This window comes from Spermophilus citellus (assembly GCF_964194105.1).
Source record: "Spermophilus citellus genome assembly, chromosome: 7".
Lineage (NCBI taxonomy): Eukaryota > Metazoa > Chordata > Mammalia > Rodentia > Sciuridae > Spermophilus > Spermophilus citellus.
In genome coordinates, this window is record NC_138188.1 from 27,810,710 (window position 1) to 27,822,598 (window position 11,889).

General features: G+C 49.7%; 1 protein-coding gene across 1 annotated transcript; it reads right to left on the bottom strand.

Annotated features, from left to right (window-relative positions):
- Nucleotides 1-2,132: 2,132 nt before the first annotated feature.
- Nucleotides 2,133-11,744, bottom strand: RRP9 (ribosomal RNA processing 9, U3 small nucleolar RNA binding protein). The gene is made up of 15 exons (XM_081302776.1): nt 11,522-11,744; nt 11,153-11,235; nt 7,455-7,564; nt 6,975-7,042; nt 6,853-6,894; nt 6,463-6,589; nt 5,631-5,755; nt 5,458-5,550; nt 4,957-5,057; nt 4,739-4,873; nt 4,592-4,654; nt 3,870-4,015; nt 3,709-3,788; nt 3,003-3,076; nt 2,133-2,878 (listed from the first exon to the last, which is right to left on the bottom strand). The coding sequence occupies exons 1-15, from the start codon at nt 11,606-11,608 to the stop codon at nt 2,785-2,787; spliced, it is 1,428 nt and encodes a 475-aa protein (XP_081158902.1). The 5' UTR covers nt 11,609-11,744; the 3' UTR covers nt 2,133-2,784.
- Nucleotides 11,745-11,889: the final 145 nt, after the last annotated feature.

Sequence of the window (11,889 nt, forward strand, 5' to 3'; positions counted from 1 at the left end):
GGCCGTACGCATGCCAGGCAAGCACGCTACCGCTTGAGCCACATCCCCAGCCCCCTTTATTTTTTTTATTAAGTTTTTTTGTTGTTGTTTTGTGGGTTAATATTTATTTTTTTTAGTTGTAGTTGGACATGATACCTTTATTTTATTTATTTTTATGTGGTTGAGAATCGAACCCAGGGCCTCACACATGCTAGGCAAGCGCTCTACCACTGAGTCACAACCCAGCCCTTATCTTTTTAATGTGAACCAGATCCAGTCACTTTACTCTCAATCTTTTCATGGTCCCATTATATGTGAATAAAATCCCAAGACTCCCAGGACCCCAGGTTCCCACCTGAACTGGCCTGCCCTCCCCAGGTCACTCTCCCATCTTTCCATCATCTCATCCACCACACTGGTACCCCTCTGCTGCTTTTATCTTGGAGCCTTTGGTCAGGCTAAGCATGAGGATGCCCTTTCTTCCCATCCACCATTATTCAGGTCTCACTTGACATCCCTTCTCCAGAGATCTTAGCGCATCTACCCCTGTGAGGCCCCAGTCATTTTACTTTGTTTCACTCTTCATATCACTGGTCATCTGAATGTTATGTGTTTGCTTGTTTCATTTTTTTAATGATCTCCTGGAGGTGAGCTTCTTAAAAGTAGGAACCTTCTCTGGTCCATTTCTGTAGCCACAGGGCCCAGAATAGGAGCTGAGTATCATTGGAATTCAAGTTTTGTTGAATGGATGTATGGATGTATGGACAGACAGGCTACATGGGCAAAGGGACAGTTTTCCAAGAGAAATTGGGGTCCCATCTCCAGAAGAAAATGAAAATAAGAAACCTGGTAGATAAAACCACAGGTGTCCAGGACAGGTATTATCACCAGCTCCATGAAGTGGCCTCAACCCTTGCACTGCCACCAGAGGATACACCCCTGGGCTGCAAAAAGATAAAGCCCAGAACACAGGCCCAGGACCATCCTAGAAAGGTGGTCAGCTCCACTGCTTTCACCTTCTGGATACTGCTTCTTTCTTTAGAGTCAAGGCTTGTGACCAGTTCTAGTACAAGGACTAGGGATTAGGTTCAGACATAACTCCTAGGCCCATTCTTGGGCAGAAAGGAGAGTAGCTTAGTAAATTTGCTCATCTGCCATACCACCATCCACTTGGGCCTCTACATGACTTCCATGTTTCTGCTCACTGTCCTGGAATCTTCTCCAGACATGTGAACAAACCTGAGCTAGCCTGCAGGTGAATGACCAAACACCTTTCAGTGTTCAATTTTCCTAGCCTATAGCTTAGACAGGCCCACTGCCAGACAGCCTCCAAATACAGATCAAACAAGGTCAGTACAGCCTCCAGCCCAGAGCTACAGTTCAGACCAGAGGGAAGCACTCAGGTGGCCTACAGACACATGGGCAATAACTGTGCTAAGACCCTAAGTTTTGATGACTTGTCTCCTAGCAATAACTACATGATGCAGGAGACATTTTGAAAATCCCCTCTACCTCTGAGAGCTGGGTGGAAGGCACATCCTCATGGAATAGCTGGATCTTGGCCAAAGCAAGTGGGAAAAAAAGGGCCTGGGAAAAGGCTGAAGGCACAAGGTTCGGTGATGGCAGCTGCTGCTCAAGAATCCAAGTGCAGCAAGGAAGCCCCAGCAGAGCAAGGCAGAGCAGAATAGAAGCCACAGGAGAAATTATCTTCACAGGGCTGTTCCATCTCAAACTGTAATTCCTCCCTGGGAGTATACTAATAGGAAAGGGTTCACGTGCTCAGAAGCTTTTCCATGTTGCTTCCCAAGTCATTTAGAGGATATATTTGCCACTGCTGAGCTCAATTGAGGCAGGATATATAACAAAAGGAATTCCACCGATATCTTCTGATCCAAAACGGGATTTTCAAGGGCTCAGTAAACATCACCCCCCCCCCCCCCGCCTGGCCCCAGGACAAATGCAAGGCATGCCGGGAAGCCTCCTGAGCATAGGAGCTGGGAGGAGCTGTGGCTTCCTTTCCTAAGGGGACCACATCACCCCTTGAGAGGGGAAGCTGTTGGGCCCAAAGAGCTAAAGATTTCCTCAACACCCCCTTCTCATTTTCCTGCTAAAAGGAGGTGCCATCGTTGCACTCCTACACCTTTCCAACTCCTTGTCAGTTTCGCCCAGTAAATTACCTAATGTTATAATTAGAGAAAGTGAACATCATTTTGATACATTTATCCAGCTGGGTTCTTGCTGTGATGGGTGATGTGACCTGGCTCTGCCATTTGGAGATAGGACAGTGCTCTCTCCACCTCTGACCTTGTTCTCAGGCAATAGGCTTCAGTCCAGGGTCCAACCCCCACAAAAGACCCCTATCTCAGCTTCCTGACCTGGTAGGTCAGCCTGACTGGCAAGCACAGTGGTCTCCACTTCAGTTTTCAGGCCCCAGCACCATTCCTTATACATAATCAGGTGGTCAATTACATTTGAAGGATAAGCAGCTTCCTCCCGCTCCAGCCCAGAGCAGAGTGGGGAGTGAGCTTGATGAGGTCATACAGGATACCCAGGGGCCAGAAGCCAGAAGTCAGCTGAAAGCCCCTTCCAGAGTTCTTTGGAAAACAATAAAGGGTCTCAGGTCAACAGAAGGACAGAGCTGAGAGCCCATGGGAGTTCTGCCCCTCCCCAGGCCTCTGCCAATTCACAGTCCCTGTCAGCTTCACCCTCTCAGAAGCTGCAAGACACAAAGTACACAAAGGGAGGCATTTAATACAAAAAGTGGGGCAGGACCTGGTAAGAACTTAAATAAGGAAGATGAGAGCATCAGGAGCTGGAGGCTGGGGGTCCGGCAACCCTGCGGAGTGGGATGATGCAGACTGAGTTCTGTGCCTCTTTGATCCGCCACCATCGGCCAAGCCTAGAGAACCAGAGAACAGCTGAGACCACTCAGCCCCCACCCAGTCTTTACTCCCATCCCCACCAGGCTGCCCAGCCAGCACCATCTTACCCCTCAGTCTCAACCCTTTCAGGTCATCATGTACCTGTGTTCCTGTCCTACTCCAGCTACCAGGAAGTCCCCAGAACTGGAAAACTTGAGACTGTTGATAAAACCCACCTGAGGAGAAAAAGGAACATGGTTAAAACATTAGAGCTAACAACACCTAGCATCACAGTCACAGGCTTGAGAATGAAATCCCTGCTTGGTCAGCCCTTTACCCCTCAGGGCCTCGGCCTCCATATCTGTGAAACAGGGAGGTAGAGCACCAGTTTGGCAGGGGGTTGGGGAGGATTAAGAAGACAGTGTACACTAATTCCATCAAGAGCAGGGCCTGGGGCCTGGCTCCTGGTTGTGGGGCATCAGCAACACCAGGATCACCTTCACTGACCGAGGCCTACACTCAGCACATCACTGACAGATCCTGTGGTTCTCCCTCAGGTCGCTCAGCACAGATGGTCAATTCCACATGCTCCAGTCATGCAGAACCAATCACAGCACGAGGCCTTTGTGCTTTTGCCCTTGTACCTGACACCCAGAACATGTCCTGGGACAGGGAGAGCAGTGGAGGAAGGGAAGGGGCAGAGGAGAAAAGAAGAGAGGGTTCCTATCAGACTGTGCTAGGAACTGGCATAGCCCTAATAAGGGTTGCTTCTGTCAGGAAGAAGTCAATGAGTACATTCCAAGGACCAGGGACTCCAGGGGCCCAGGGAGTGTGGCAAAGACAGGCTAAACAGTCAAGTCCCACTTACCAGGGGGATGTCAAAGAGAGGGTCAAGACACTGGAAGCCCTCCCCGCATTGCCAAAGCTTCACACAGTTGTTGTGGGAGCCTGAGGAATAAACAGATAGTGAGCAAACCCTGTAGCAGCCTCCCTGCACCCACCCCACTCTCCACCTCACAGGGTCCCCACCTGTGGCCACCAGGTCCGTGTTAAGTAAGGCTGCCACTGATGACACCCAGAAGGGCTGCTCCAGGCCTGGCATCCCCTGCAGTCCATGAGCTTCACGATGTAGGACAAGTGGCCGCTTCTTAGAGAGGCTCCATAAGGCCACAGAGCTGTAAACGGGGCATGCAATGAGGGGTGGGGCAGGAGAGAAAGGCACAGAGCAGGTAGGAATCAAGTGCACACCCAGCAGCTGTGAGGTGTAAACAAGTCACCAGCACCTATGAAAACGATTATACCTCCTCTATAAAGGGTAGTCTACCAGGCAAGTTCAGGGCCCAGTCACGGACAGTAATCAGAAGCATCAAAAAGGCAGCAGCGGGATCAGGTACAGTGGCGCATGCAATATAATCTCAGCAGCTCAGGAGGCTGAGGCAGGAGGATTGTGAGTTTAAAGCCAGCCTCAGCAATGGCAAGGCACTAAGCAACTCAGTGAGACCCTGTCTCTAAATAAAACACAAAATAGGGCTGGGGATGTGGCTCATTGTAGTCAAGTGCCAAATTCAATCCCTGATAACACCTCCTCCGGCATCCTCCCCCCAAAAAAGGCAGCAGGGGGCTAGGGAGAAGAAGGAAAAAAGGAAGGGGGACTTAAATGGAAAAAATTATATTATATGCATTTATAAATATGCCAAAGTAAACCTCACCATTATGTATAACTAATGCACTTAAAAAAAGGCAGCTCTTACCCATCATCTGCACCTGACACCATGTGCCCCTCATTGATGAGATGGATACAGTCAATGGAACCCCTAGAGAAAGGGGCTGTTAGAGGCATGGCCCAGATCCACAGCCCATTCATGGAGCCCTCCCATCTGGCATGATGGCTGCCTTACTGATGGCCATAGAAGACAAGCTGAGACTCCTCAGGGATCTTCCATACACGCACAGTCCCATCCCGGCCACCAGCTGTCACGCAGCACTCCCGGCTCAGAGCATCCAGTGCAGCCACAGCATCCTGGTGCCCAAAGCTTGAGGGCAGGATAGAGTGGGATGGGGTCACAAATGAACCCACACACCTGTATCCATGCACCCTCTGCCTGAGGATACTCACAGTGTCTCCACATAGGAGTTCTCTGCCACATTCCACACCTTCACAGAGCGGTCATGGGATGTGCTATAAAGCTGGTGGGTGCCTTTGCGGAATGCCAGCCCCTAAGGATCCATGGAGAGAAGGTAAAAGGGGACCTGGACTATAGCAGAAGTCAGAGGTCGAGCTTAGGGAGGACTTCCTGAAAGCAAGTCATATAACACAGGGAGCCAGCTTTTCCAAGAACACTCTGTGAGGTCCCTCCATGAGGCTTTATATAAGCCAGTAGCATGCCTGTGTACCCTTAAGCAGATACAGAGTTCTTAAGGCTTCTCTGACCTGACCCTGTGCAAGCTGAACTTGGTCTCCCTTAGCAACTCCCCATGCCATCAGCCCATTTTTGTCCCTTACACACCACTCAACTACCCCAGAGTACAGGTTCCCTAAGGACAGCAGACCCCTAGCTCAGTGCCAGGCCTACTCCACAGGTGCCTGCTAAACATCCAGGAAGGCCCAGCTCCTCACCGACACAGCATCCCGGTGTCCTGTGAAGGTATATAGGTGCTGGCAGCTCTCAGCCTCCCAAATGAGAATGAGCTTACTGCGGTCGCCCGAGGCCTGCGGGGATGAGAACCATGGCTACAGGCATGCACTACATACCCAGACTCCTACCTGCCCCAGGGTCAACCCAGTCTTACAAGATACTTGCCGTCAGAAGAGATGGCCATGCAGAGTATGTGGGTGCAATGGCCAGGAGGCTGGCCTTCAGTATCCTTCTTGACACGTGGGATCACATGCAGTTTCTGTCCACTCTCCACACTCCCTATCACCAGAAGAGGACAGAGGATATTGGGATGGGGGACAGGACAGACTGACAACCCCCTCAAGGGGTAGCAAGGAAAAAGGGAACTTGAGTCAAAGTACCTAGTTCAGCTACTGTGAACCTCTGGACAAGTCACATCAGTTTCCAGTTAACTGGCGGTAGTAGTCCCAAACGACACCATGAAGCCCCCAAAAGAGAAGGGATGCAAAAGTGCTCTGGGGACTGGTGGCATAGATCAGTGGAAGAGCTTGCATACCATGCACAAGGCCCTGGGTTTGATCCCCAGAATTGCAAAAAACTAAAATAAAATTTTAAGTATTTTGGGACTGAAGGTATTGAGTTCTTCCTGTGATTACTGTGGGTGGATGAGGACTGTGCTCAGCTGTTGATAGCTGGGAACCCAGAAGGACTAGAGACTCAATCCTAGTTTGTGCAGAACCTCAAACATCTTCCAGTTCAACCACCCACCTGCAGCTTCATTCCTGTTAAGTCACTGTCCTTTCTTTGCTTAATGGTCTCCAGTTCCACAGAGCTCATAAGCCCAACTGCTGAGCAAAAGCAACTGCTATTACCCAGAAAGCTCCTCTTTGATAGAAAACCTGAAGACTTCCCCCATCTGAGCTCAGTTTGCCACGATGGCTCCCTCTCCCCAAATCTGCTCTCCAGGCTATCCCCAGGGGCTACATCCTACCCAGGATCTCACTCACACTTAATGATTGTGCAGTCTTTGGCGGCGGAGAATATGGCCAAGTCATCAGGAGTGATGACCAAACACGTGATGGACAGCTGGTGGCCCCGTAAAACTCGAATGTCGTCTGGGGCTGGGGCCTGGATCTGGGCAGGCAAGATGCTGGGTCACTGCAGTCAGGGGCATTATGAGACCCACCCCCAACACCATCCTTTCCCACCCACATTGGCCAAAAGGAAAACAAGACCAATGGCTGCCAAGGATGAGAACCTTACCAAACCATATCTGCCCAGGTATACACTGTGTCTCAGAACAAAGAACCCCACAACCTGAGCCCCACTGGACCTGCTAATCTAGGTAGAACAAGTGATTCCCTCTAACCTCATAGCAAAGTGCCCTGCCCTCTTACCTCCTTTGCAACTGACTTCTGCAACTGGCCTCTCTGCTCAAGCTGTATGGAAAAAAAGAGAGGACTGAGGTCCTGGAAGCAGGACCAACCTCCCCCAGAACTCACCTTCCCTCCACACTCACCACATCCTCTTTCAGGCGCCCTGCCACCTGGTCCTCCTCAAATTCACGAGCCTCAGCCTTCTCCTCCTCTGTGCAGGACAGATCGATTCACATAAACCAGGGCTAAGGTCCTTCTTTTCCCTTTCCATTTCCACCTCCACAGCTCCACTCCAGGGCTGGGCCCTAAATGCTTGGTCTATGTCCAGTGGGAAGTTCGGTCCACCTCCACAGAGTGGATGCAAGTTTGGACAAGAGTGGATGCAAGTTTGGACAATCTCCTCCTAACTTATCAGATCGGTCTAAAGCCCCCTGCAGGTCTAGCCTGCCCCTGGAGGACCACTGGAGCTCTCAGCCACGCTCACAAGGCAGCCAACACCGGCAAGCCTTGGCAGCCACTGAGCAACTGTGTCAGTCGCATGTCAGGTAGCTGAGGCTATAGCAGGGACAGGAGGAAGACTTCATCAGAGTCCCTGGCCTTTGGCTGGCCTGCCCATGGCTCACCTTGCTGCCTGAGCTGCTCAAGGTAGAGTTTGGCCAAGCGCAGCTTCTTCTCTTGCACAGTCTCCTCCAGCTCCTCCTCTTCTTCCTCCTCAATCTTCCCTTGAGCTGGGCTGTGGGCAGAGGAGGCTGGGTCTGAAGAGCTCACATCACTCTTCTGGTCACTACGACTGTGCCTTCTTAATGCTCTCCTGCCATTCAACCTTCCACATCCCTAGAAGCCCTCAGGACCAGCAACTACACATGCTAAAAACTGAAGAATATGACTTACCAAACTAAAATACATAGGGCCCTGCAAAGGTAAAATTACCCAAAATCCAAAGAGATCACTCAAATCTCTCAACTCTAGGGAAAGAGAAGGTTCTATAGGCTTCCAAGAGAAAGGGTCAAGAAATCAAAAATGGCTTCAGACATTTCAACAGCAATGTCGAGAACAAGACAAAGGAGACTTATACACAAAGCTCAGAATGAAAATGTCAGTCCCTGACTGGGCACAGTGGTACACATCTATAATCCCAACTACTTGGGAGGCTGAGCAAAGACACAGCCTGGATAACTTAGCAAGACCCTGTCTCAAAAATTTTAAAAAGGGTTGTGGTCTAGCTCAATGATAAAGCATTTAATTAGCATGTGCATAGCATTGGGTTCGGAAGGAAGGAAGGAAGGAAGGAAGGAAGGAAGGGTGAGCGAGCCAACCCCTGGGATCCCCTGCCCAGTTAAGGCACCAATTGACAAATCAGGATATGGCCAGGAGCCAGGTGCAGTAGCACATACCTATAATCCCAGCAATTTGGGAGGCTGAGGCAGGAGGACTGCAAGGTCAAGGACAGCCTCAGCAACTTAGCAAGGTCCTAAGCAACTTAATGAGACCCTATCTCAAAATAGAAAATAAGGGCTGGGGATGTGGGGGATGTAGTTAAGTGTCCCAGGGTTCAATCCCCAGTACTTAAAAAAAAAGGGGGGGGGGGCAAGTTGCAAATCCAGCCTTGACAATTTAGTCATATCTTGACTCAAAGGAAAAAATTAAAAGGGCTGGAAGTGTAGCTAAGTTGTATAGGACTCTTGTCTGGCATGTACAAGGCTATCTAGGTTCAAAAACATTGTCAGATGAACAATAGGACATAGAATCTTTCTCCTTTTTTTAGGAAGGGTAAAGAATGCACTTCCCAAACAAGAGGGTAATCTAAGAAGGATGATGACATGGTGTACGAGAAACAACAGATCAACACAGAGAACAGAAAAGGCAGATTCCCAAGGTGACAATCACCCCAAACATGGGGAGACACCAGTCCAATCTGACACAAGGACCCAAGCAGACACACAGGAATTGTCATTACCCTAGACTCACTGCCATGACACCATCCTGCACCATGAGCACAACCTCTGGTGAATACTAACTGGATCTGGCTTGGCCTTGTGCTGATCAAGTTCCTGCTGTCCCTCCTAAGCTCCAGACCCTGAACCAACTGAACTGAAGGCATTCATTTCATTCAAAGATGGGTCCTGCTTTGACCTGCTCCTGGGAGATGAAGGTAGGTCACAGGAACTCCAAAACAGAAAATCCAGAGGAACCCATCCCTTGTAATCATATACCTGCAGATACCGAGTCTCTGTCAGGTACTCAAATTGTGTTTCCTAGGACTCACTCGTGACCTCACCCTCAGGAAAGCCAAGGCCAGACCAGGCCCCTTCCTTACACATCCAGAATTGAGCTTCTATTTAACAATCAATTGTTGTTTAAGGATTAATACACAGGAGATAGAACTCTAAAGGAAAGCAAGGGCATATGCACCATATGATTCCATTCATAGGGCATTCTGGAAAGGGCAACTTAGAGACAGTGGTTGTCAGGGCTGGGGGGTGGTAGCAGCAGGAGTTTGATGGGGTTGAGGAGACCTTCTATTTCTTCATAGTGATAGGAGCTATACAACTCTGTGCTTGTCAGAATTTACAGACCTATAAACTAAAAAAATTGAATGTCACAGTATATAAATTGTAGCTGAATGAGAAAAAAATTTTTGAAGATTCTTTTTCTTTTGGTACTGGGAATTGAATCCCAGGGTGCCCTACCACTGAGCTACATCCCCAACTTTTTTTTTTTTTTTTTTTTTGAGACAGGGTCTTGCTAAGTTGTTCAGGACCTCACTAAGTTGCTGAGGCTGGCTTCAAACTTGCAATCCACCTGCCTCAGCCTACAAAGTCACTGGGATTACAGGCATGCACCACTGTGCCAGGCCTTTTAAAAGATTCTTAAGCTACACATGATGGCCACTCCTGTAGTCCCAGCTACTCAGAAAGCTAATGTAGGAGGATGGCAAGTTCAAAGTCAACCTGGGCAACTTAGTGAGACCCTGCCTTAAATAAAATTAAGAAAGGTGTAGGGATGTAGCTCAGTGAAAGAGTATCTGTCCATCATGTGTGAGGCCCTGGGCTCAATCCCCAGTACTGCCAAAAAAAGAAGAAAGAAAGAAACCAAAGAAATGATTAACTGGAATCAGGAATAATAGTTCTAGTTCTTAACCTAAGTGGAACGTGAGCAGAGGTTCACCATTTTATCTTTACTTTTCATATACAAATATGCTTTTGTTTTTGTTTTGCAGTGCTGGTACTCAAACCCAGGACTTTGTGCATGCTAGGTAAGTGCTTTGCCACCGAGCTACCTCCCCAGCCATATAGTCCATTCACTCTTTGTAGATGATGTATTTCATAATAAAACATTTTAAGTACTTACAAGTGCTTAGCACAGGGCCTGTTGTATACACACTTGCACTTGTACACACATGTACACTAACACTAACCTTAGGACTAAGAAAACATATTAAGTCTTTCTGTGGGCAACTTAATGCAACACATACTCAATTTTAGAAGCAGAATTTCTGTATCAAACTCATAGGAAGGCACTAGGATTCCCTGAAATGAAAGCCTCCACCTAGTAGGAAAAAATGCCTTGCCTGCTCTTTGAGACCCTGCTACCACCCCATCACCCAGAGAAATGAGGGAAGCATTCAAAGCCCTCCACATTCTGGATGCACCCACCACCTGCCTTTCCATTTTTTCCCCTCCCATTCTGGCACACTTACCCTCCCCGACTTTTTTCTGATCCCTGAATGCCCTCCCTATGTCTCCATAAAACTCCTCCTCATCTCTCAGGCCCTATTTACACACCACTGGAAGATGTATGTATGTCTCACTAGAACACATTCTCTTCACCTGCCTGCTCTCATTGAAGCCACTGCCTAGCATGTCAAAAAGACTTGTGGGAGAGCACAACGTGCCAATAGTCCCAGCTATCCAGGATACCGAGGCAGGAGGATCACTTGAGCCCAGTAGGTTGAAGCCTCCCTGAGAAACATAGTGAAACCCATCTTAAATCAAAAGAATAAAGACCAGTAATTATAACGCTGTGAGAAAACAGCGAACTAACAAGTTTGCCTTGAATTCTTCTCCCTCTGCCTGTCAGTCCAGCCCTGTGCTTAGCGCCCTGTCTTGAGCCCAGGAGTTCTCAATGGTATCCCATTGGGGTCTCTGCACAGAGGTACCGCAGTAGAGGTGAGACGTCTCAGGGCCAAAATTATAGAGGGAAAAGCCACGATCTAAAAGCCATGGCCTGAAGTCGTGGGTCCTCGGCCCAGCTCTGCCAGGATTCACTGAGTCTTCCATTCAGGATAAGCCTGTTTCCCTTTCCACTAAGAACAGCTTGCCTCTCAGCCTCAGAGTCGCTAGAGATCTCCTCATTCATCTTGCCGCCAGCCTTGAGCTTCTTCCTGTCCCCCGCAGAGTCGGCCTAGAAGATAGGACCATTTCTTTGGCCAGAGGTCTCCCGCCACCCTGCACTGACCAAGAGCCCCTGTGGGCCCTCAAGAGTCCCAGGACTGCGAAAGGCTGCAGCTCCTGGCCTGGGTCAAGCGCAAGGCTTTCCGGGATTTGGCTAACAGAGAAAGGGACGAAGCTGGCTCCAGCTGGGGTCTTAGGCTAAGGGCTGGGGAAGGAGCCTGGTTCGGATCCTTCGAATGCATGATCCGTGTCTCAGAGGTAAGATTGACCACGACCCATGGAAACCCCATGATCACCTTTCGTCGCCGTTTGCTGGGCTCTGCAGCGGCCCCGGCCCGGGAGGCCTGCTTTCCAGGCTTACGAGCTGCCGCGGTGGCCGACATGCTGCAAAGAGTTGCAGACGCTGCTGGAAAGTTCACGTGGCAACTAAACCCCCGGCTGCACGGCAAGTCCCCGCGCCATGACAGGTTTCTGCCGCCCGTCGAGTCCCGCCTCCCGCAACTTCATTGGGTCCACCCGAGGGTTCTGTCACGCCCCCAAATGTCCATAGGACAGAGGCTCGCGGCTACGCCTCCCAGAGACTCCATAGGCTCCGGCGCTGGGCTACCGCAGGAAGCAACTCTCCCGGCGCTTCCGGCCAGCGGCTGTGGCGCTTGCGCTCTGC

Bases quoted from the DNA above. Each gene is read 5' to 3' on its own strand.
- RRP9 (XM_081302776.1), bottom strand. From the start codon at position 11,608: ATGTCGGCCACCGCGGCAGCTCGTAAGCCTGGAAAGCAGGCCTCCCGG. The intron at 7,565-11,152 runs GCAAGCTGTTCT...CTCTGCCCACAG, and splicing joins AGCGACTCTGAGGCTGAGAG to CCCAGCTCAAGGGAAGATTG. The intron at 3,077-3,708 runs GTAAGTGGGACT...TTTTCTCCTCAG, and splicing joins CTCTCTTTGACATCCCCCTG to GTGGGTTTTATCAACAGTCT.